We start from the raw sequence: 27,240 nt of genomic DNA on the forward strand, positions 1-27,240 counted from the left end.
ATGTTTTATTGGGAATGAATCCAGTCATGTTTAAGTTGAACCTTCCCTCTCTTGTTTTTTTGCTGTATGATCTTAAAGGCAACTTTTTGCTTTAATCTAGAAGCTTTCCCTTATGGCGAATTACATCTTGTTTTTTTCACATCCAACACTCAGCCAAAAATCTTCTCATCCTCTTTGGGTGAACTTGCTTCTTGATTTTAATTTTTTTGCTTTAATTCTTGAACACTTCGCCAAAATTTTCGAATTTTCCCATTTTTACCTTGGGCGGACTCCATACTAGGTTGAGGAATTCACCATGTTGCCAAGGCGGACTTTGCTCTTGGTTTGGAATTTTCACAATGTGTAGAGGGCAGACTTTGTCTTAGTTTATGGATTCCTTGCTAAGCGTAGGGCGGACTTCATACTTGTTCAAGGAATTTTCCTAATGCATAGAGCGGACTTGGTGATAACACAAGGATTTTTGCAAGCATGGGGAGGGCGGACTTTGTGTGAGAACAAGAAATTTCTTAAGCATTCCAAGGCAGACTTAGCATTAAAACAAGGATTCTTCACATCTTCCTAGGCGGACTTGGAATTGAAACAAGGAATTTTCTTCCTCCCTAGGGCGGACTTGGTGTCTAGACAAGGAATTTCTTCCTTGAGAGGGCGGACTTCATGGTTCACTAAGGAATTTCCATGTTTGCATAGGTGGACTTCATCAAGGAATTTGGAGTTTTTTCATGATTAGAGTGGATTTTTTCATGGAATCAAGAAATTTTCCCCATTTTTGAAGCAAACCTCATGATTGAATCAAGAAACTCTTCCACACTTAAGCCGTTTTTCTTGTGATTTTCTATTAAAATTCTTGACAATGAACCCTCTTGGCCTGACATTCCTTTTGACTCAGAAACTAACCATGATCTCGAAAAAAGAAAAAAAACAACTTTCTATTTTTAGAAAAAAACAGAACAAAAAAGCAAGTTCCCAGATTGACCCCAAATTGCAAAAAACAAATTTTCTATTTTTAGAAAAAGCAAAAAAACAAATTTCCTAAAAATAGGAAGTTGTTAGAATTGATCCCAAAAAATTGCAATTTTACTCCTTTGACTTGTTTGAGTTTGAGCACATCCATAGCGTCATAACACTCTTTTGACCATTCTTTCTCCTTATTGATTTTGATGACTCCTCCAAATTTCGAAAAACTTGACTCATTTGCAGAGGCGAGAGATTAGAGACAGAACCCTAAGATGCCAAAATACTACCCTAAAAAGAAAAAACAAGGGGGTCCCCATTTGCAATGGGGCGATGTGTGAAAACGTCATATGGCAAATGCCCAAGTTTCTCATTTGATACTTGAGGCCTTTGTTTTATAATGTGCAACCATACCTTTTCTCTTGCTTGGAACCAAAGAGGGACATGGTGTTGATCATGTTGTTGCTTGTACTTTTCAATGTTTTGTTGCAAGATCTCGCAAACTTGTTGCTTAATGCTTTGGACCTCTCAACAAATTTGGTATCCTTATTCAATTCCTTATCCACATGTGATACCTCATCCAACTCGATGGGCAATTGTACATCAATAGGTGCCAATGGTTGGAATCCAAGGCAAGTCTAGAATCGGCTGTCATATTGAACCATGAAGAAATTGATTGCATCCTTGTTGGACATAGGGAAACTCTCATCCCATGTGCAAGGGATGCTTCAATCGATATATTTAGTGAATGTGTACAATCATGCAATTTCCAATTTCCATTTTCCCAACTGTCTATGCATGGAATATCGTAGATTTTTTCAAATTTTTGTCTATCATGGACCACAATGAGGACCAAATATGATTGAGAAACCTATTGTCTTGTAAACACAATGGTCAGTGGTAAGCCAAATGTACACATACATTTTAAAAGAACATTTGGCAATGTTTTTTGTAGAGACTCCTTTCTTGTAGGTTATTAGAACAACCATTTTAACAATCAACCATCACATATACACAATCATTGACCATGTCTACTCGTAGGAAGACTTTTTAATGGCAAGGTGTGTACAAGCCTTGTTTTTGATTGATTGGCTTTTTAGTGGCATAGATTGTGCAAATAATTATTTATACATCATGAGAATTTTTGTCAATATAAGTATTTTTTGCAAAACAACCACTTTTATCTATTCCAAAGTGACCTACTTGATTATAAGAGCTTCCTAGACCATTTTTGATGCTCCCTAGTGTTGATGTGTTTTTATGCACTTCATACATACAATAAAATACCAAGGTATCTTATCCTCTCTTGTACAAAATCTCTTCAAATGCTGTACTAAGTGATCACTTGAGGTGATTTCAAGGTTCCAAATGTCAGTTCTTGATGTGTGGATAAGCTCAGTGGTTTGATGTGATATTGCTGGAATCACAAAGGGGACCTATGTTGCTTGAACTCCTGCTTGAATGCTGTTGGAATGCGAAGATATACTTGATTTGAAAAAAAAGATAAAAAGGATGAGGGTTTAGAAAGCTAATCTAATCTTGAGAATGTAAGAGACTATAAATGACTCAGTGAAACTCTACAAGACTTTGCTTTGCCATGCAAAGAACAACTCCACAAAGCTAGGACGATCTTCTAAGGTAATCTTATGATGTTCAAATCACCACCAACAACATAGACATCATCAATGGGTGAGTAGCAATTGAAGTTGAGCTTATATAAAGAGTTCAGTTGACCACGCAAGGTATTTAGGAATCAGCAAAATACAAGTAGCATGAACATGCAAATTTCACCTTTAATCATCCACAATAGTTTCCATCCATCTAATCAACATGAAAATAAATGAGAAGTAGAGACCGTGCAAATGTTGAATCAACACATGAAGTTCACCATATTTTCAATGAAAATAATATGCTTCTTGCAACAAAGTCTTGGCAACAATCTCATTTTCTCCTACTCTACTCTAGCTATCTGCTATCAACTATTGATCAATTGTTAACTATTAACCTGCTATTCACCTTTACAAATTAGAGAGTGAAGCCTTTTATAGTGCTCTCAATGCAATTGAATGGCCAGGATCAAATCCGCATCAATGGCCAAGATTGAAAGATAGAATCCCCAATTAAGGTTTGTTACACCCATTACATAACATTTAATGCTTGACCAATGATAAAATTACAATAGATAGGATACATGTCCTTCCTTGAAGTTTGACAAATGAATGATGAGGTTAGGTACATCGAACTTTGTGCCTCCACGTGTTAGTTATCCTCCTCATTGGATGAGTCAAGTGCATTGAATCTGGACGCCTTGAATTGGAATGATATGATTGGGTTGGTGATGACTAGGCGCCACCTCAGCTTACTCTTCTTGTAACTCATCACAAGTGTTTGTGATAGGGCAACATCTCTCGATACTCAACATTTCCAAGCGCCCGAGGTGATGATGGTGGGAGATATTCCCAAATTGCATCTTTTTTATAATCAAGCATCTGACTTTGATTAACTCTTCTGAAACTATCATTCCTTGATCACAGTTGCACAATTTCATCCTCCTTGATGATACTTTTCACCTTGATTATGTTTTCTGTTAATGTTCCTTTGTTCACAATGTATCACTACCTTGTAGTTTTGACTTGAATTCCTTATTTAGATGCCATTGCCTCTTCAATCGGGATCATCTTCCTATCTTAGACTAACTCCTTAACCTGACAAGTATTCTTGGATTCCTGAAGGAAATTCAAGATAGTCATATGTTCCTTCCTTGATGTTGATCTCTACACTTGTCTTGTAGCACCTTTCCTTTGATGATTCCTTCTTGCTATAAATAGGATGCTGAAGCTGTAAAGTGACTATGTGAAGTGTAAGAATGAATTCCTCCTTCACATTGGAAGTTTGTAATCACCTAGTGAAACACTAAAACTTTTGGAGTCCATGCACAAGGGTGTACTAGAATCTCTAAAATTATCAAACTAATCCTTGAACTTTTCATCACTGGCATGAAATGAGATGAAAAAGTAGTAAACTATCTTGCCAAAGTGAATAACAAAGTCACAATTGTATGGTTGTAACTACAAACTTATGCAAGACAAAATTTTTAACTTTATTATTCAAATTAATTTTTACGAAAAATCCAAGAACTTTATATCAACTTTAAACTTTAAATACCAAAATGAACAAGATCTATTTGCTCGTTTGACACTATTTGCTGCTCTTATTCAGGAAGCAAGTAATATGGAATTTTGGTTCAAAAGAAAGCTTCTAAAGCTTCGTACATTTGATACAAAAATAGACCTTTTTCCAAAAATAAGGGTGACAAGTGACAACCAATTAAAATAACTTGATTCTTTTGACAATTTTAATGTCAATTTTCAAAAATTAAAAATAATTACCCAGTAAAATGCAATAATAGTGGCAGAATGAGTCACATGGATATAAAATATTATTTTAAAAAGGATAATAAAAGATGATTCAATAATGAAAACCCAGAAATAACAAAAGGGGAAATACGGTAAATACTTAAATCAAAATCAGAATTAATCTCAAAATCAGAATTACTCCCAAAATTAGAACCATAGTAAAAATAAAGCCATATCATTTCTCTTTACATTGTCCTTGCTGCTTTTAAAGATAATGAGTGGATTTTAGATAGTGGCATGTCAAGACATATGACGTACATGTATGACATCTTAATTGATATCAAGTTTTGAGATGAAAATATCTTTGTAGAAGATAATTCAATCATAAAAGTACAAGGGCAAGGAAAGTTGAAAATTTCAAATAAAATCATAGGGGATGCTCTATTTGTTCCCAAATTGTGGAAGAATCTTATATCTTTTTCTCAAATCACTCAAGAAAATTTTAAAATTGTTTTTCCATAAAACGACTGGATTATCAAAGATCAAAATGAACCCATCATACTTAAGGCATTCAAAAGAATGGTCTTTATATCTTCAATGCTTTGCAAAAGAAACTTGTCTTTCAATCCAATCAAAAGATGAAACTCAGTTATGGCACAAGAGACTAGGCACTTAAATATCACAAGTTCAAATGACATGGTTTGTTATGATCTTGTAGTTGATTTAACTATAATCAAAAGCAATTTAGAAACTTGTGAAGGATGCCTACTAGGTAAACAACACACTCACCATTTAACAAAAATAATGTCAACTACTTCGCTAACCCTCTAGAATTGGTCCATATTGATCTAATGCGGTCCTTACAAGTCATTCCTCTAAGTGGGTTTGTTTACTCTTTAACATTTACTTATGACTATACTATGATGATCTAGGTGTATTGTTTTAAAAACAAAGATGAAGTCCTTAGATTTAGGCATATATAAAAAGATTATAGAAAGGAACCAAAGCTGACTGGATATGAGGTAAGTATTTTATTGAAGGCGCAGATCTAGGGTACGAAAGGCTTGCCATTTAAATCCATCAGTCAAATTCTCTTGTTGAATGGATAACATCATAATGATTTTGGATTGCTTTAATTCCTTTGAGTTGTTGCATTCACATTCTCTGGTGTTCAAATATTTTTAGGTTCTCTTGGCCCCCTCAAATAGAACTAAAAAGGAGATATAGTCTCTGTTTTCTCCCTTTATGAGCAGATTGAGGGCTGCTTATGATACCTAAGCATGGTTTTCTATCCCAGCTTAAGTTTGGACTGTATTTGTCACTTTAGAAGTCAAATATTCTTAATTTTCATATTTAACATTTTTGCACTAATGCTTGGACTGAGTTTGTATATTCTGCTCTGATCTTTCCTTTAGAATTTTGGTTCTATTCTTATTATTCTCTATAGTTTGGCTCCATTATTTCATGCCACAGTTCTAATTTCCTTAAAATCCTAGTTACAAATTTTGGATTTTTGAAGCAAATCCAGCTGGATTGGAATTTTTTTGGACTGGACAGATATGTCCATTTGGTACAGACTTTCCAATTCCTACAGAACTATGGATTTTTTTTTGAAAATTCTGAATTTCTTTGACCTTCTGAACAAATTGAACTTTTTAAATCTGGTAACTATGCATTAAGCATGTATGAGAACCATTGCAGTTATGTTTCATGCTTAAAGACGTAAGAACATTATAGTGGATGGATGAATTAAGTTTGTCATATGTCATTTCCTATTTTAAATCTTGATCCCATCTTTTAACCTGCACTTGCACATTATGTGATTTATGTTTCCAAATAAATTTGTTCTACTGCTAGGGGCATTTTCATCCATCATGTTATGTGCTGCCATATCACTGATGGATTGTTTCTTCAAATTTCTAGTGCTTAGTTTTCATGACTTCAGATTTTTGTTGGGGATTCTTACACTTGTAAGTAGAGCATTTTCTTAATACATTTTACTGAATCCTCAGGTACAGAGTAGACGGATTTCTCTAGAACGGCAATTAAATGGGAAATTTCTGGAAAGGGTACATTCAATCTCTCTGAAAGTTGTAGACCGAATCAAGCAATGGGCAGATGTGGGTCCTTCTGGCTTGGAACTGGATTGTAAAACAGCCTCACAGCACATGGCTTTCTCAATTCTTGGAGCTACTCTTTTTGGGGATGGGTTTCTGATCTGGCCTGCTGCCAGAGAGTTTGAAGATCTGCTTATGATGATTGCAAAGGAGTGTTGCTTCTGGGCAACCTACAATGTTTTACCACTATGGAATAAAAACTTTCAGAGGTATAAAGCAACATGTTTGAGGCTGCAAGACTTAACCAAACACATGATTCAGGAGGGTAAGAATCAACATCGTAATGTAATAGAATCATATAACAAGATAGAAAGTGCAAACATTGATGCTGGGATTGCAGCTGGATATGGAGGAACAAGTGGAGAGTTTGTTGAGGATTTAATTGCTGGAATTATATCGTCTAAAGATTCCTCTGGTAATTTGAATTTATCAGAGGAAATTCGTGGTGATATAATGGGTATGATGTTTCATGGTTGCCTGACAACAACAGGCATAATAAGCGGTGTGCTTACAAAACTTGCACAGCATCCAGAAGTTCAAGCCAAGGTACAAAATTTATCTCTTTCCTTTTGCATGGCTGTTTTAATATGTCTTATTTGGTTCTTATATTACTGTGGTACAATGACACGTATTCGTGACTTTTCTTTGGCTGAATTGCTAATATATTTTCTGTTTTAATTTCTAACAAAAGTTGCCCTACACTTCTAGATATCCCTTGTGGCATTTTCAAGGTATCTGTTTCATTGTACTTGCTAGTTTGATGTGAAGATGTCAGAAGGTTTGACTTTGTGCTAGATATTTATTTCCATGGCATTTTTCAAGAGAAACTTATTATTTAAAATGCATATAACACATGAATTTTAGTTTGCAGCTTAGAAGCAACTGACGTGCTAGCTAGATAGTTGGTTTCCCTTTCTTTATGCTTTTCACACTTTTGACAAGATTATCTTCCTAACAATGATGTGAACTTACAACAAAAAAATCCAAGTTCCAATCATCTCCTTTGCACCTCATGATTGCTGAGCTTGCATATTTCAGTGAAACATGTAGCAAATGGCATTTAATTCTCAATCCTAAGATTCAATAAAGATGATATGTCTAACATACGTTTCCCTGAAGCTTAAATACAGAACTTATAGAAGAAAGCTTTGGAGTTCAAACTTTATTTGAAGTCCTAGCTATGGAGGCCTCACTTTTGCTGATCTGAGCAACATGAACTATTAACGAGTGTGTCAAACCATATGTGATGTTGACTGGTCTCTGTCAGTCAAGAGTCTTATATTTGTGTTGAATGCCATAGTCATCCCATTTGAACTTTTTCTTCTGCTGAGTTTGGCTGGTTGCATCTCAATGCTCAAAATTATTTGCAGAAATTTGTGAGGTAGCTTTCTTGATTCACACAGTAAGTAAACTTTAAGTTTTTGTTTTGCTGTTTCAGGTGTATCAAGAGATTGTGTCTATTTGTGGGAAGTCAGCAACACCAAGTTTTACAGATGTGCAGAAAATGCATTTTCTTCTGGCAACCATTTATGAGTCTGCTCGGCTTTTACCTGCTGGACCATTGCTACAACGATGTTCCCTAAAGCATGGTACTTCTAATTTCTTACATGTGTGACGTTGGTAATTTGTGTAGCAATCTTGTTATTAGTAAATAAACTTTTTGCTCTTGCTGAAGTCTGAAAATTAAGTTAATGAAAAACCTTAATGTTCAGTTGGGGTCTTTGGGTACTGGCCCCGTAGAGAAGGATTTGTAACCACGGGATGTCTTGAGAGTGTCTTTTTTTTTTTTTTAATAAATTTGTTACAATGTTAGAGAGATTATCTGTTCCTTAACTAATACTGCTATATTTAGACAAGGAAATGAAATATAGGTAGCAGAAATGGATATTGCATGAACAGCATTGTGAGTTTATTAGCTTTGCATAAAAATTTAAAATAAAAGATATATAGAATAAAAGTGCTATGAACCTGATTCTGGTATATTGATTTGTGAGGTGGCTGGAGCAACATTATACAACACTAGGTCTGAATTTGGGAAGAATCTTCCACAAGTGCTTGAGTTTTAATTAGTTCCATATTATTTTTCTATTGATGAATCCCAGCATTTTATAATTATTACTCCATGGATGAATTCCAACAGATTTTACCAACAAAATTTAGTTCCATGGTTATTGTTAGGGCTTACGTTGGTGTGGTACATTGTTCTTTATTTCTTGGCATCATTTTGGTTTAATAAATAAAAAAATAGATAGAGGGCATCACAATGGTATTGGAGCCGATTCCCTACCAACCTATCAACTGTGGAAATTAATGAGAGAGCACTGATGGATGAGTAAAGGCCAAATCTATTTCAGAATACCATGATAGGGATTCAGAGTGGTCAAGGCAGAATGATTGTAACACAATACAAATTTGTCAAGGATATTTGTTTTTTCAAAAAAATTTGACTGTAACTCAATGCCATGCTTTGCATATCAAATGCTGGCTATTCTCCAGTACTATTGTTTGAGCTACCTCTTGCCACAAAGATATAGATATGGTGTCGAATAGGGAAAGACAAAGCACAACAATCGAGTATAATTTGGTGGGTGGTGCAAATGCCATATCGGAAGGGTTTCACCATCTTGTTGTAGAACCATTGGTGTTTTACGATATATAATCTTGTAAAATATATTGGAAGAGATGAACTTGAAGAGCGACAAATACAATGAAAAAATCATTGAAATTCAAAAAGAGGGTTGTACAATATAATTTGGCAGTGGTGCAGATGCCAAGCCTTCTCTTTGTCTTCTCCAAGCCATTTCTTAGGGCACGCACTTATATATATATATATATATATATATATATATGTATGTATGTATGTATGTATGTATATGTATACATACATACATACATACATATACATACATACATACATACATATATATATTTCTAAATATTACTCTTTATTTGCAATCAATATCTCTCATATAGGTATCTTATGTCTCAATTTCACTTCATCCTTGTAAACTAAGTCACCAGGTTCGGCTGAATTTCTTCCTTGAAGTTCGAAATTCGTCGAACTTAAAACAGTCTATAAAATTCGCCAAAAATTCAGTCAAATTTGCATCAAATTCGTACGGAAAAATAGGGATGATGTGTTTGCAGAATTTTTTTTTCCCTTGCGTTTTTAGGGTTTCATCGAGTTTTTTTAATAAATATGGCGGCAAACTTAGAGTTATTTTAAAGCTCTAAAGTCTTTGACTGTTATTGTATCTTTTTGACAAAAGAACATCATTGCAATCATGAAAGCATATGTTTCCTATGGTTTATATTTTATAAATGTGTCATCTTTTTGTAATGATTTCAAATCTATTTATCAATGTTAAACTATTTAGGCAATTTAAAAAGATATATTACATATATTTATTAAAAATTAAAAAAAATTACATAAGACGAATTTAATTCGAATTTTAATCATTTCGAATTTTTTCCTTGTCAAACTTCATTTGAATTTCAAAGCTGTCGAACTTCGAATTTGAATTCGAACCTGGTGACTTAGCTTATAAATGATCCCAATCACTCAATTGCAGATTGGTTCTTGTCAATTTTTTCCGTTTTTCCTTTATGCCTTTACCAAATGATTTCTTCTTCCTTTAACTAAATATGCCCATTTGTTTGTCATCTATTTGCCATCTCTATTAAGTTTAGAGCACCATCAGTGGCTAACTTTTTTTTAGAGATGTATTTTGGCTACATGGCTTGCCCAAGACCATTGTTAGTGACAAGGATAGCAAATTGTTTAGCAGATTTCTACATGTGCCCAAGCTCAACCCTAGTACCAACTATCACTTGGAGACAAATGGATAGAGGAAGATAGTAATAAGTGGGCTGAAAGGTACTTAAGGACCTATGCCATAGATCAACATATAACATGGGTTAAGTGGATGCACCTTGGATAACATTGTTATGATACCACTTACCACAAGCCCATTGACATGACACCTTTATGGCACTATATGCATATATTATATGATGCACCTACCTTAATTGATTTGGTGGTCACTGTTAGTTTGTACCAATAATTGGTGAATTTGTGGAGCATAGTAGAGATATTTTGAGGTCATGTAGAGACCATTAGCAGTAGGCATAAAATCAACATAAATTTTATGTAGACCGACAGCATGTTAAGATATAATTTGAGGTTGGTGATTTGTTTTCCTGCACCTTCAACCTTATAGGTAGACTTACATTAAACAAAGTGGGCTTGAAAAGCTCAAACCCCACTTCTATGGACCATACAAAGTATTGAGGAGAGTTGGTGAGGTGGCTTATGAGTTGGATTTGATAGTAGATAGTCAAATTCACAATGTTTTCCATTTGTCTTGCTTGAAAACAGGCACTTAGACAACATGATGTGCCATCAATTGATTTGCTACCCTTGATGATGAGGGGAAACTTGAATCGGTTCTAGATGTTGTTATTAACGCCCAAGAGAAGTGATTGCAAAACGAGATCACCATGGAGTACTTGGTCCATTGGAGGAGCCTACCCATGGAGAATGCTTCTTGGGAGGGGCTAGAGATACTTGAAGATCCAACATTGCATTGCTTGTGGGCAAGCAATTCTGGGAAGGGAAGACTTGTAATGTACCCTTTTCATTGGGTAAACATGTGTGGGACCCACAAGCTCATTTCTATACTTCACAGTGATGATGGGTGATTGCTAGAGAAGTATGTACTAGTGAGGATTATTTATTTATGAGTTTTGGACCATTGCCAATATTTTATGACATCCTAAATTTTAGATTGGTTGGAGGAGGGGGTTTACTTTAAGGGGATTTTCTTACTGTTGTCTTTATTCATGCCCTTGAAGATTTTTAAGTGTATATGTTCATTGTATATGCCATAGGGAAAACATGTTTCTACTTCTTAGTGGTTTTTGGAGGGCTACCAAGGACAGGACCATTTCATGCAGCCCGTCATTAGGTTTGTGTGTGAACAGTTATGCATAATGCTTTGTGTCAGGTTTTTTTGGTGAGTTGTTCTCAAGCTATGGTTGATTTACTAAGAGGGGTCAAGGTATATTGGCTACTTGGGCAATTTAATGTTATTACACTAGTGTCATGTTATGGGTTACTTGATTATTAACATTTTCTAAGTGATATTGGTGTCATATCAAGTAAAAACAATCTTTATTATTGGCACTTGGACTAGGTTTTTAGGGTTTGGTACAGGTCAATCAATAAATAGAGGCAGCCCAACCTTGAGGAAGGATTCTATCCTTATTTGACATAATTCAGACCTAGAGAGGGCGGCTATGTCAGACAACACTCGTCTATTAACTCAGACAAAAACCCTTGGACCTATAGAGGTCAGAGGATGGAGCCCTTCCAATTCTTGTGGGCAATCTTATCTGGGCATTGCATTGAACTGAATACATTCTTATTCTACTGGTAGACTGATTTTTATGGGGCAGCTGGAACAATATTATACAACAGCATCAGTTCTGATTTGGGGTAGTATCTTCCACCGAATGCTTGAATTTTAATTAGTTTCACATTATTATTATTCTATTTGTGAGATTTTGCCAAGATCAAGGGCACAATGAAAAGTATAAAATAGAGACAAAAGAATGACAAGAACAAACTGTATTCTCATCAATATGCAAATGATCAACTGGATTCACCAATACAATGAATATAGGCCTGCTTATATAGGCAAGGCCATATGGATGTACGAGCACACAATCATGACATGTGGCTCAATGAGAAACAAGGGTAGGTAAGAAATACTAGGGGTAGGTAGGAGAAATAATATAATATTCCACAAGAGGTGGATGACCCACCGAATGTGGAATGTAACAGCAAAATAAGACCACAAAAGGTGGAATTCCTCCTACAAGCTATATCCCTACGTGCACACTTCCCTAAGTGTCTCAAATCCAAACTACGAAGAGATGCATTATCCTAAGTTAACTTAAGTAAAGTGTAATAATATCCATGATGAATATTTATTTACACCAACACCCACCCTTAAGTGCAACTTAGGGAAATGAAGACAAGTCAACAATGAAAGATGGGTCCCGGCTACTAGGCCATGATAGGTACCCATGTACAATATGCAAATGCAAACAAAACTATGCAATGCAATCTCTCACAAACAGAGAAAGGGAGAAAACCCAACGGGAAAAACCTCCCCCCCTCAAAAAGAGAGATGAATGTACAAAAAGACTCTCAAAGAAGAAGGACAAAACCTCAAAGAGGAAAAAGTCCCCCCCATAAGAGAGGAAGGAGAAGTCAGCTGACCCCCCCCTAATGACACATCCTGCATCCCCAAGAGAGCTCGCAACTGCTGGAACTTACTCTCGGTGAAAGGTTTGGTGAATATGTCTGCAACTTGCTCCGCTGTAGGACAATACTGCAAATCAATGACTTGCTCCTGAATCAACTCTCGGATATAGTGCATATGGATCTCGATGTGTTTGGTCCGCTGGTGCTAGACCGGGTTCTTCGAGATTGCAATGGTACTCTGATTGTCGCAATGTAGAACTATCGGCCGTGGAGTGGTGAACCCAAACTCGGTGAGAATATGCTGAAGCCAAATGGTCTCAGTCGCTGCGTTAACAGCTCCTCGATACTCAGCCTCAGTCGAAGAGAGAGCAATAACATGCTGCTTCTTGCTCTGCCAACAAATGGGGCCTGAACCAAGGTGAAAACTGTAACCTGAAGTAGACTTACGATCATCAAGATTGCCAGCCCAATCGGAGTCTGTGTAACCAACCAAGCGAAGTCCTGTGCATGCTGCATAGTGAATCCCATGGTGATGTGTACCCTGGATGTAATGCAGGATGCATTTGGCGGCTTTCCAATGAAGCTCATGTGGTTCCTGCATGAAGCGGGAAACCATGCCAACCGCAAATGAAATATCAGGGCGTGTATGAGTCAAGTAGAGGAGACTACCCACAAGCTGACACAATGTGGCATCAACTAGTGGAGAAGAACACTGAGCCTCAAGCTTGACTCCTGAAAGAAAGGGAGTCGGTGTAGGCTTACAATCAGCCATATGAAAGCGTGCAAGTAGATCAAGAGCATACTTGGGCTGCGATAGTGTAATCCCGAAAGGTGACTTTGAAATCTCTATCTCGAGAAAGTAGTGCAAAAGACCCAAGTCAGTCATAGAAAATCTGTCATGCAAAGCAGATTTGACCCTGCTAATGATGGATGCGGTACTCCCTGTAATGATCAAATCATCAACATAGAGCACAAGTATCAAGTGAGAGTCATCTTGTCACAAAATGTAGACATTCGGATCGGAATGACACCTGGTGAACCCTGCTGAGAGAAGAAAGGAATCCATCTTGGCGTACCAAGCCCTGGGGGCCTACTTAAGGCCATAGAGAGATTTCCTTAGTCTACAAACCAAGGAAGTATCCTGGATGAAACCCTGCGGCTGCTCCATATAAATCTCCTCATCAAGATCCCCATGAAGAAAAGCACTCTTCACATCCATCTGATGTACAACCCAACCATGAGCTGAAGCAATAGCAAGTTTCAAGCGAATGGAGTTCATCTTGGCTACGGGCGCAAAGGTCTCAGTATAGTCGACACCTGCAACTTGAGAGAAACCTTTCGCAACAAGCCGAGCCTTATACTTATCCACACTACCATCCGCTGCAAACTTGGTTCGATAGATCCACTTACATCGAACCATCTTTCTCCCCTTAGGGAGATGGACTAAATCCCATGTGTTGTTCCTCATCAAGGAACTATACTCTTCCTCCATAGCTTGGTCCCACTCAGGAACCCCTGATGCTTCCCAAAATGTTTGTGGATTGGAAGAGGTAGCAATGAATGCATGTGGAAGATCCTGATGCTGTGATCGAGTCCTTCGTGTATCTGAAGGATCCCCAACAAGAGAACCTGCAGACTCAAGTGTCTGTCGAGCCCAACGAGGTCTAGAGGGAGGTGGAGAACGAGGTTCCTCAACTGCAAGTGGACCCTGTGGAGGTGTAACCCTGTGAGTTGGAGTTGAAGGAGTCTCATCATTTGAATCACTGTCATCACTATCCACAATGGAGGAAGGTGGAGGAGGTAGAGAGGCTAAGCTAGGAGAGCTTTCCTCAAAGTGAACACTCCTCTCAATGAACACCTCATGTGTCTCAGGATCCATTAATCTATATGCCTTAACACCCTGAGGATATCCAACAAATATGCAAGGTCGACTCTGAGGTTCCAATGCCTTGCTTTTCTGCGGAGGAATGCGAGCCCATGCTGGACACCCAAAGACTCTGAAATGTCTAACAATCGGTTTCCTACTAGCCCAAGCCTCAAAAGGAGTAATACCTTGCAAAGCTTTGTGAGGAACTTGATTCTGGATGTGTGTAGCGCAACTGATAGCCTCTGCCCAAAAGGCGGGATCAAGAGAACGTGCATGTATCATACAACTAGCCATTTCTTTGAGAGTTCTATTCTTGCGTTCTGCAACTCTGTTCTGTTGTGGAGTGTATGCAACAGAATGCTGAAGATCAATCCCCTCAAATGTACAAAAATCCTCAAGTCTCTTATTCACATATTCCCTTCCGTTATCTGTGCGAAGAATCTTGACCACTTTCCCGGATTGCTTCTCCACACAAGTCTTGAAGTCCTGAAATCTGTCAAATACTTCACTCTTATGAATGAGAAAGTAGACCCAAGTGAAGCTGGAGTAGTCATCAATGAAGGTGAGGACATAGCGGCCCTTGCTAAATGAAGGTGCTGGAAATGGACCTGCTACATCACTGGGAACAAGTTGAAGAACTTCCAAAGCTCTCCAAGCTTTCCCCTTATCAAACTTCTCCTCGGGATGCTTGCCCATGGAACAACTTGAACATACACCCTCTGAAAAACTGATTGGAGGTAGACCTGTGACCATGTCTTTCGTGCTGAGTTGCTGAAGATAGCGGTAGTTGAGGTGACCAAACTGCTCATGCTATGCTTACTTTCTGAATTTGAATGAGTAAGCAAGGCCCTAGAAGGAGAACTTGGCACAAAGTGGGAGAATGAATAAAGCCTTGAGTTGTTATTGACTTGTCCCACTGCTACCAAGGCATCATCATCAAGTTCCTTTACCACAACGGAATCAGGTGTAAACTCAACCTTTTTCCCATTCCCATAGTGAGTGATTTGGTAGATGGAGAGAAGGTTGGCAGACAAGTTAGGAACATAGAGAACATTCTCAAATGTACCATCATCCATGTCAATTGAACCTTTCCCTTCAACCTCTACTTGTGTATCATCACCTATGTAAATGCGAGGTACCTTAGATGGCTCCAATGAAGAAAACTGCTCTTTTGTAGAACCCATATGATAAGAGGCACCCGAGTCAAGTATCCACTGCTGTGAAGAACTTGTAGTAGCTACAAATGTTTGCCCTTTTCCCTTAAACTGTGAGGAAGAGGAAGGAGTTGAATCCTTCTTTGTGTAGGCGGATGGCAAGTTGATGTTGTTTTTCTTAAGAAGATTTGTCAACTCATCAACTTGCTTGGTGTGGCATCGATGCTCATCATGACCATACTTCTTGCAATATGCACAAGTTGGTTTATCCTTCTTAGGTGGTGTCCCCTTCTTGGAAGAGGATGAGAAATCGCCTTGTGATGGAGAGGATGATTGCCCTTTTTCCTGCTGTGTATTTGACTTAGATTGCTTCTTCTTCTTGTTGGAATCTTTGCCTTGACTCCCTTGACTCCCTTGATTAGCCACCAAAGCCTTGGACTTTGAAGACTTGAGAAGCCCCATGTTCAACAACTTAGATTGTTCCAATATCAACATTTCTGTGAAAGCATCAAATGAAGGCATAATGTAGGAACTCCCCACTGTCAAATGATGAGTTTGGAAGCTAGACACAAATGCTGCATATTTTGGTGCAAGCTTGTCCAACAAATTGAATATCAACTGAGCATCCTTTTTGTCAATTCCACAATCCTTAAGCTTTGCTCTTAGCTCATTTGCTTTGGTGACATAATCTTGGATTGTATCAAAACTCTTGGGATCCAAGTTGGTGAGCTCATTGTCAATCTTATAACCTCTGATTTCATCAATTTGACCATACAATTCCTGAAACATATCCCAAGCATCTTTGATTGTAGGACACTTCTCAATATGAAAGATGAGGTCATCTGATACATACTTATGCAAAGTTCCAAGAGCCATGCAATTCTTAGTGAGCCATTCTAATTGAGCATTAGGATCAGCCTTAGGATCAGGTGGTGCTGCTATTGTTCCATCTATTATGTAATGCGTGAGACCTTTTTCCATTAATTTGCTCCATACTTTAATTTTCCATGATGCATAATTATGTGGAGTTAAAGGTGGAAATTTATGAGGACTCATTGCAACAAAAATGAAAGAGCACAAGGAAAGAGAGGCACAATCACACAAGACACCCCCCCAAATTCACTCAATCAAAGAACTCCCCCAAAAGTGATGATTTGACACTTTATACTTAGTGCGTGTACAATGGCAAAGTGGACTTCTGATTTCAATTTTACAATTGGCTCAATAAGGCCAAAAGAGACTCAAACTAATTATGCAAGAGATCTAAACTAAGATCCAAACAATTTACAAGTACCAAATAGGCCAAATAAGATCAATATCTGAAAGTACAATTTCCACTTAAAATCTTTGAAATCTGATAATAGATTATGAAAGTAGACGAAAAAACATGCACTTTAAAAAAAAATGGCACCTAAAAAGGAGGTTGTATGAGCTCAAACGAGGCCTTTGAAGTTGCAGAATTGAGGATTGGACAGGTACAGCTGAGAGAATCCGAAAATTCCGAAAAACCTGTGCATCAAAATCAGAAAATAACCACACCACTGCGAAGAGCACGAAAAATTAGCCCAAATCAAAAAAAATTGCACCAAAAAAGGAGCAAAATTGATCAAGTTATGGGCCTCCAAAGTTGACCCAAAAATCCAAACTGCTCAACGGAGAGGGGTCTAAAAATTTCCAAAGAAAATGTTGACTAGGCGTTGACTGTGCATTGCTGATTGGGCAGAAGGTATAGATCCCAAAAACAATTTTCAAAATTAAAAAAAAAAAAATCTGAAAATTTCGTACCGTACCGCCCAAATTGGGCAAAAAATTTCCTCTACACCCAAAAATTGATTTTCGCCAAAATAAGTCGAGTTTATACTCGATTTTTATGGAAATGGCCTCCCGGACGCAATGGTGAGGTCGATAACGCTCTAAGATGCCTCCAAAAACGCAATCCCTGAGATCCGAAAATAGAAGCCTTCCATGATGTCTCCAAAAACCAATCAATGAAGCCCCAATGGCTCTGATACCATGTGAGATTTTGCCAAGATCAAGGGCACAATGAAAAGTATAAAATAGAGACAAAAGAATGACAAGAACAAACTGTATTCTCATCAATATGCAAATGATCAACTGGATTCACCAATACAATGAATATAGGCCTTCTTATATAGGCAAGGCCATATGGATGTACGAGCACACAATCATGACATGTGGCTCAATGAGAAACAAGGGTAGGTAAGAAATACTTGGGGTAGGTAGGAGAAATAATATAATATTCCACAAGAGGTGGATGACCCACCGAATGTGGAATGTAATAGCAAAATAAGACCACAAAAGGTGGAGTTCCTCCTACAAGCTATATCCCTATGTGCACACTTCCCTAAGTGTCTCAAATCCAAACTACGAAGAGATGCATTATCCTAAGTTAACTTAAGTGTAATAATATCCATGATGAATATTTATTTACACCAACACTATTGTTGTATTCTAGCAGATTTTAATATTATTACTTCATTGATATATTCTAGCAGATTTTATCAATAAAGTACAGCTCAAGGGTTATTGTTAGGGTTTATTTTGTTAGTATATTGGTGTGATACTGTGTTCTTTCTTTCTTGGCATTGGCTTAATAAATTTAATAAATAAAACACAAAAATAAAAAATATATAGATAGAGGGCATCACATGATGTTGAGGATTCATTTACAAATATGTCTTTATGTTTTGATCTATTTACTTAAATGGAGTTCAAAATAGATTGTCTTGGATCCTTCTTTAGGATGGAATTGTTACCTGGATGAATCTGTGGGTATACGTTACTAGTATCTTGGGGTCTGGAGAGGATAAATGCACTATGAAAAGACTACAGATGGAAGAGTTCTTATCAAAAGAAATCTTTTAGTTACCTAGTGAGGGACAGATGCAATCAAGGGGAGATTATGTGCGACAAATAACAAAATGAAAATCTGGGTGCTTTGGCACCGAGAGTCTAGCATTGACGTTTTTGTCCAAATTTGTTTGTTCCTCTGTTCTCATTGATCATGATTTAACTGAAGAAAGTAGCATCTTCAAATTGATATCAGACAGCTACTCCTCCATTTGATTTTTAAGTGTATGAAATGTTTTCTCTATCTTCTTTGTCTGATAGCTGCCTTTTTTTTGACTTACGAAGTTCTGTATTTGTTATTGTACTAAGAACTTTTGCTATTTCAGATTTGATTACAGTTGCAGATTTAAGGAAATTTAATATATCACAGTAACACTGCTCTTTCTTCCATGTGGGGTTTTATGATCTGGAGTAAATTCTTCTAAGCTTTCACATATTTTTACTTCTAGGTAATTCTTCATTTTTGTAGCCTCTTTCATTTTTGTAAACTTACTTCAGCCATGCCTTGCCTTTAACTTAAAGGTGCTAGCTACCCCATAAACCCTCTTGGACATTGTAGTTTTAGTCTGAAGTTCTGAACTCTGGTTGCTTCACTGCAAGTAGTTTTCCCAGTTATCCTATCAGCTTTGCCAGCTATAATCAGAAAATTCCAGAGTTCTAATGGCAATTCACAAAAATGCTTCTAAAAAGTTAAGTTTGTGTTGAGTTGTGTCTGACGAGGACAGTTGGCTTATCTATCAATTTATCAGTGGTCACCATTTTTTCATGAGAGTCAACTCTCAGGTATCCTTTCTTTTTCCTTGGTTAGCAAGATGACCTGCTGCTTCATTGGTACACATATTTACTCGGGGAGAACTTACTGCCTCTTACAAATTGGCTTCAGACTTCCATCTACCATTCCTTTTATTATGTTGTCATCACACATTGCTTACTACCAGGAAGTTTCCTGCAGCACAAAATAATTTATTACCTCTTTCCAGGAAAATTTTAGCACCCTTGGTGATTGCTTGTGGCCTTGCATGGTTATCGTTTGAGGCTGAGGTCTTCACAAATGATATGATGGTTATATTTAGAAGTCTTTTTAAAAAAATGACAATAGTGCGAATCTTTGCCATTTTGCTTTTCTTAAGCACATAGCTGGTTGGTAAAATTTTTTCAGGACCAATTTTAGTGTTAAATTTAATCTATCTGGCTCATAAATGGTTGACAGGAGCCAATACCCCATTTCTTACCAAGATGGCTGGAATGTTATGTAAATCATAGTGTCGAGACTTGGTGAATCTCTGTAGTTTGCAGCCTTGAATTACAAACTTGGCTAGGACTGGCAGCCACGATTCCTGAGTCTGCTGATACTCACAAGTTGAACAGACTTGCAAGTCCTGACTGTCAGAATTGTAAGTCTGCCTAAAAGAACACAAAAATAATTCAAAACCTAAAAGGAAATCATTAAAAACATTTTTCTATATTATATATTTCATACAATTTCTGAGTTTTATTGAGTCTTGGCTGTATTCTTTTACCAAGTCTGACTCAGAAACAGCTTGCTGAGTTTCTGCCCTGTTCGAATCTCAACACAATGGTGTAACTGTTTCAGCAGGAATTTATTGTTTTTATTGTTTTGTTACATTCTATGTGTTTGATAGTATGAATCATCTATAGTTGTTTTTAAGAGACTGGAGCTTGTTTGTTCCAGTTTAATCTAGAATCTAAGTAAGGCAAAACACGGCTGGAAAGCTTCTTATTTTAAGACAGTAAAAAAATAAATATCAAGTATATCTTCCATGTTTTGATCATAAACATCACACAGAGATGAGTCAAGCAAGTTTGATTTGTTTTTATCTAGAATGTAATTAATTTGAAGTGTTCACTGTTAAATTCTATACTATCAGGCATTAGAAATTTAAATGACAGCAAAAGTAACAATGAACACCATGAACATGGAATAAGCAGATATATCATATGTAGTGTCTATACAATTGTTTGATACAGGGAAGACCCAAAGAACAATGCATGTTCCCTCACATTAGACTTAATTTTTTTAACTGAAAAGGATTACTGTTATTGGTTAAACAATTACCATTAACCAAATCACACGCTATTTCATCACTACCTAATGCTGACAAAGCATAACAAGTCAGCGAGAATAAAACATTACTAACTTAGTGGTCTACTTTATTCTTCTTTTATGAAAAGTCAGGGTACCTTACCCAATAGCAATAACAACCAAAGAATTTGCAGGTATGGAAGATGTCCAAGAGGTGATGGGCTGGATGACCCTGTATAGTGGAGGCAGTGAAATTATAGCTCAAATTTGTTACTCTTATTTGAATCTCCCTCTCAATAAGCAATATAGCTTCAAGTGTACGATAGCTTGATTTGGAAGTTGATTCATAACCAAAGCAATACCAGATGCCATAGTGAATGTGTGCCAAGGAGTTTCAGATGATGTGAACAGACTTGCATGCTCTCATACACGTAAAAATTCTCAGGTGTCACCATCCTTCACAATGCTTTTCTTGGTTGGAATGTGGAAATTTTGCTTCATAAGCCATAATATTCAACACTTTGTACAACCCTTCTGAAGATCTGAACATTGCTTTAACCATTTCCTCAGAAAAGAATCTGAACAATTTGGAAACCATGTGGCTAATTCATCTGCACCTACAAAAGAAAGACTCCTGGGCTTCTTTGAAGCATGAAACTAATGATATATTTGCACAGGGCACCAACAATGTATATGCCATATAATCTTGGACACTTTTAGATATTGGCAAAGGACTTCAATATGAGGCTACAGAGTGATCACTGCATATTTGTGTGGTGCAGCAGAGCATATGGCTGGTGCAGAAGTTGACCATATAGCCAACCCTCTAAAGTTGATCATATAACCAACCCTCTATCAGACCCTGCAGGCCATATAACAGAGGAGTCATCAAATTTTTGGATGGTTGCAGCTGCAGCAGTTGAACATCCTTATTTATTGAATTGTACTGCAATGTCAGAAGCAAAAATATTACCCTATGGTACCCAATTTTGAGCAGAAACAATTTGAATAGTTTCAGACCCAATTAGCAGCAGCAGTATTGGCACTATTTTCTAAATGCCCAGCATTGTTTTCAAGACGCTCAGTAGGTTGTATGATGCACTTTTCCATGTAGTGTATGGCTTTGTCTAAAATAAGACATTTTAAATCCAACGGTCCACACAAAGCATGGATAGAAACCAGTGTATTTCTAGATGGCAAAGGAAAATATCTCTTCTACATTTGAGTCACGGCAACTACACAACAATGAGTCATAAAGTCTAATTGGAAAAATAAATACCTAATTAGTAATCACTAAATAAGGGAAGAACAATCGTGATCCTCTACTAGAAATCAATTATTCATGCAAATTAGGGTTGAGTACAAAAATGGGTTCTTTCTGATATACATTGTCAAAGCAATTTAATATCTATCATGTGTGTATGTTGTGGCAACAATAGAAATAATCAATTTCAATCAATGGTTAAGCTTGCTATGTTACTACATAATTTTAACGGTTATACTTTATTTGTTGCACAGATATGAAATTGACTAAAGAAATCACTGTACCAGCTGGAGCTATTTTGGCTGTCCCAATACAACTTGTACAAATGGATGCTTGTAAATGGGGTGATGATGCGGAGATTTTTAATCCAGATCGTTTCTTGAAACAAAAAACAGTGAATTCAGATTCTTGTAAAATCAAAGGAGATTCACATAAAGCCGTCGGCTTAACCGAACAAGGAGGTATTGATAATTGCCTTAAAAGTTGTTCAAAATTACCCATGCTCCTTTTTGTGTGTTCATGAGTTTTCAGTTGCACTAATTTTTTTTTTTTGCTTTAACTCCTGAAACACATTTGCCTGATTCCAAAGTGCTCACTCATTCTGGAAATAGTGGAATAACTTCCGAAATGACCTCAAAACTGTTTGAAACATTTCCCTCCAAACTGGAAACATAGCTAGAAATTAGAATAGTAGCTGCGTTTCCAGCATCCTCTTGCTCTTTAGTTTTTATAAAAGCACTATAAATTTAGTCCTAAGGAAATCTGGCGTGCTGCTTCTGCCTGATTTCTGTGTTTTTGATCTTGTTTCCACATTCCAATTTTGTTTTCTGCCAATTCTTAGTTTCTGTGAGAAGCCCTTGCCTAAGCTTTTCTATCATCTCCTGATCTTATCTACAATTGATTCTGATACTTGTGTTTCAAAGTTTCTATTGTTTCCCAATTTATGGTATAAATTACTTTTCTTTGGTAATTTAATGTATTTGTATTCAATGAAAATTAAGATCAAAAGAACTGGCCTGCAAGTTAAATTTCATCCCTTTTCATTTTATACTCATGATCTTTGAATAATCTTGTGTGGAGATCATGTTATGGTGGTTTGCTGGTATTTTTTTGAAATCGTAATAATCTGGTTTTGATATAGTAGGATTCTAACAGTTAAAATTAGACTTTTTTTATGTTTGCAAATAGGCATCTGCTAGATTTTGGTTGCTTTTTACTTCCTCAACTATTGGACATCTTATGGACTTTGCATTTATTTCTCTTTCAAAGAGCAATTTGTTCTTTTCTTTGGTGGAATTATCTTCTAATTTCTAGTTTCAATTTATTAGACATAATTATGTAGCTTCCTTATTGCCACTATATCTCTAGGAACTAAACATAGGGTGTGACATGCATTTTCCTGTTTCCCAGTGTTGGTGACAAGTTTTTGGCATTTAAATTTTATAGTTTCCTTTAATTATTCTTGGGAAAATGAAATATAAAACATTGTAACGTTTTTTGTTCAGTCAAATAGTCTCTTCTATTTTGGCTTTTTTCAAAATAATGTTCTAGTCTTTTTATTATTTGGTTTTGTAATTTTCTGATCTGTCTTACCGCATCATGTAAATTTGAAACTTCTAGTATCTTCTCAATACTCATTACCACCTGATTGACAATTGAATTCTATTTTTGTAGATACAGATCTTGTTGAGAATTCTGATGGTCAAAGTGCTGGGAGTGATTTTAAGGATCCAGATATTAATTATTCTTTTCTCCCTTTTGGCTCTGGTTCTCGGGTCTGTGTTGGCAAGAGATTTGCAAGTGTTGAAATGACAGCACTTCTGGCATCACTGCTTCAACGTTATGAGGTTTGTATTTGTTTGACTAAAGCACAAAAATATATTGTTTTACATGAGAATTTTAGTATTTGGTGATATAATGAGTGTTGAATGGCTTGATATTGGGGTATAGTTGGGCATGGGGGTTGTATCCTGAGCATGGGTGTCGGCATTCATATGGTGCTGTCTATGTTAATCCACATTGTGATATACTAATCGTACTTAATTATGCCTATATTCTGTATTCCTGACATCATATCTTTCTGATCCTATGTGTTCAGTATATGTTATATCTGCATAACTGTATCCCAATGTGTGGATGTTAATGTTTTCTATCAGTAAGTTCCCAGATTATACCTTTGATCTTCTTTTCTCTTATCATGAAACTCGAGTTTCATGTTGATATCATTCTAGTTATTGAATTTTACGATGTACCACAGGCACCCAAGTGAGAAGGAACTGTCAATAGAGATGGCTCTTAACATGGTTCAGAGATCTGTCTAAAATTTTTCTTCTATGTTTTGTGTTTTATGAACCTGACTGTGATAGGGTTTGTCCTCACCAATATTGTGTTTCCTTCTCTGCCCCTGCAAGGTAGTTTGCTGCTTTTTTCTGTCCATCTTGTGGTTTTTGGGATTTCATTCAAATGGTTTTTCCGCTGACCATCTGCCCTCTCTGTTCCTGTATTGAGTATATATATGCAGTGGCTGTTGCATTAGTCTATAGTAGCTCTCTTAGTGACGTTTTCTTTATTTACTTGATCCTGTGCCCATGTTCAGACTTAAGATGTGTTTGCAGTGTTTCAATGTTCTGATGCCTGTTGGATCCTGTATTTGCTAATTTTATTGTTGAAAATGTAGATAGTTTTATTGCTAACCAAAAAGAATTTCCAATTACAAAGTTTTCGAGTCTCTGAAGTTTGCAAGTGAGAATGCTTTTCTGAAAGAGTGAAACGATTCTAACTGTATCTATTGGTCTTGGTTGGTCTGTAACATTTTTTCAATATACAGGGTTTGAATGGTTATTGTTTACATGCATGGAGTTCCTTAGGACATAAATCTATTTGTGTAAGACATTGTTATATACAATTTGTGTCGGACATTGTCATATACGATTTGTCTGCATTAATTTACAAGAGTACTTAAGAAATTTACTCCTTTTGGTTGTTGATATGATAATAACTTGATGCAGATTAAACTTGGTCCTGATTCTGACATGGACCTGAAGCCAAAGATTGAAAACTTCACTTTGCAACTGTTTCCAAGCCCCAAACTCAGTCTTGTGCCCAGAGGTTTCTGAAGAAGGGAAAGCAGGGAATTTGTGCAATATTTTTGGTTCCTTGCCACAAGAAATGCTGTTGGGTGTTTTAAAATCCAGGAAGTAGGTGTTTAAAATGGTGGTAGCCATTTGTCAGGGTAATATTGTATATTGTGTTTTTTTCCATTTTGATTGGCATTGTGTATAATTCTGATGGTACAAGGCTAGATTGCTCTTCCGTTTTTTTCTCTACTTGGCATTGTCTCTCTTAGAACATGCCGAATAGAGTTGTGCAGAAGATGATTTGATCCTGTCCAATCTTCAGCATGTACCAGTTTGATAGCCTGTGAAAGGTTCTCTTCCTATGTTTTTATTCCAAGTTTTTTCTCCTCACTAATGGAGTTAAAATGTATTCTAGATTTCTATCTGTGATATAATAATAATAATTGGACTTTCTTCAGTATGTTTTTTGGTTATTACTACGATCTTTAACTGTTCATCTTTCATACTTGAATAATTGTGTTTAACAATACATCCCACCAAGACAATTTTGAAGCTATCAGGTGTGCTGCTGCTGCTGCTTCCTTAAGAATGAAGTAAAATAGAAATATCGGAAGAGCTTACAATGAAAACACGTTTGTGGAATCCGAGTACATTGCAGAGTGCTTGATGCATGAATAATTTAATGATGTTCATATTGGTTATTTTTAATTTAATAAGGATATGCAGAGTTCTTATATTGAACATAGTATGGAAATGCCCGTAATTTCGTTTGGATGTTTCTTTCTAATTTAGGATGTGAATCAAGAAGTATTCGTTTAGCTGATGTATATTTTCATGGTCTCAAAAGGCAATTTCGCGCAATATGAAGTAGTGTTACAAACATTGAAAGAGAAGTAGTGTTACAAACATTGAAAGAGCAATTTATCTACCAGATGATTTCAAAACTATTTTAGCTCATCATTTGTTCATTGATAAGGGTAGACTTGATGTGCCATCAGACGAAGATGCTTGTGTTCAGTGCTATAACTTGATTGACGCGGGTATGACAACGGTTCTCTGCTGTGAATTATGAATAGTTTTTTGACAACGAAACCTTCTTTGTTTGCTGAAATGCACGGTGTTTTGCATATGTTGTGCCACACGTTAAAAGACTCATCATTGGCAAGTATGAGTTACAAGAAAAATAGTATTGTTTATACTAATCTAAGTGTAATCTCCTAGTCAAAGTTCCGCACGCATTCTTCTGATGAGATTTTACAAGGTTCTTTTGATCAATGACAAACTATAGATTGTAAGAGGGTGACAACCCAATATAGAAGATATGAACAAGCAGCCAATACTTTGACATTATCTCTGAAATCACACAATTGGGAGTTCTGGTTGTGGAAGTTGCATAGCCAAGAAAAAAGACTTGTTAATGCTGGACAAAACATTAAGCAGGTCTAGTCATCGATGACCAAAGTGCACGTTGTAGAAGGTGATGAGGGTGTTTCCATTGATTTTCTCATTCCAATGAAGAGGATGTTAGTCAAATTATGAGTGATGGTGGGGAATGAATTGTTGGAAGTGTTGTTAAAAGATTGCGGTTTGCACGCTTTCTTGGCAGTTGTTTTGATTGAGTAAAAGCAGGTTTTTGAAAAGAACCCGAACCTTTTACGAAGCAGGGAAATATAGAAAAGACTAGGAAACACCGTGCCTGATCACTTCAAAAGATAAAACAGATCCCAACCTAACAAAAATGACAACAACCTTTAAAACATAGCATTACATTAAAACACCAGGAAAAGACAGCATCCGGAAAGTAGAAAGACAGTAAAAAGACAGAAACAAGACAACTGCCATGACAGATAGAGACAGCTACAGCTATATGTTTTTCATAATATCCTCAGCTTGGACAACCATCAGCTTCATGTTGTCCGCCGAAGTCTTTAACTCCTCCAGCTCACGACCTTTGATGTCGCCCTTGATCCTAGTATTGGCTCTGGTTCTCTTGGCAATTGATCCTAGTATTGGCTCTGGCTTTCTTGGCAATTGTTAAAGGTCTATTTGATGGTGAATAAATTGCTCATTCGAAATGCTGATGGTGGATATGGATGTTGTTAGGTTTTGTTTAAAGGTGAAACAAATGGCTAGGTAGAGGGGAAAGCGTACTCGTATCTTTGGACATTGCTCATGGGGATTTTTATGTATTTGGGGAGGGGAGATAAGAGAAAGCTACATTTTTTTGGCGTCGTTGGAGGATTGAAGCATCTTACATTGCACATCAAG

At 36.7% G+C, this 27,240-nt stretch overlaps 1 protein-coding gene across 2 annotated transcripts in view; it reads left to right on the forward strand.

The window, feature by feature from the left end:
• The window catches only part of LOC131038310 (cytochrome P450 72A397), a 48,979-nt gene extending 23,550 nt beyond the window's left edge, over nucleotides 1-25,429 (forward strand). Inside the window, exons 3-7 of one of the 2 annotated variants that reach the window (XM_057970672.2) lie at nucleotides 6,320-6,970; nucleotides 7,863-8,013; nucleotides 22,150-22,356; nucleotides 23,576-23,742; nucleotides 24,904-25,429. In XM_057970672.2, the coding sequence (XP_057826655.1) occupies nucleotides 6,320-6,970; nucleotides 7,863-8,013; nucleotides 22,150-22,356; nucleotides 23,576-23,742; nucleotides 24,904-25,011 (1,284 nt within the window). In that variant the 3' untranslated portion in view covers nucleotides 25,012-25,429. Of the gene's footprint in view, nucleotides 1-6,319; nucleotides 6,971-7,862; nucleotides 8,014-22,149; nucleotides 22,357-23,569; nucleotides 23,743-24,903 lie in introns of both variants that reach the window. The other variant, XM_057970671.2, reaches the window with a different exon arrangement.
• Nucleotides 25,430-27,240: the final 1,811 nt, after the last annotated feature.

This window comes from Cryptomeria japonica, chromosome 6 (assembly GCF_030272615.1).
Source record: "Cryptomeria japonica chromosome 6, Sugi_1.0, whole genome shotgun sequence".
NCBI lineage: Eukaryota > Viridiplantae > Streptophyta > Pinopsida > Cupressales > Cupressaceae > Cryptomeria > Cryptomeria japonica.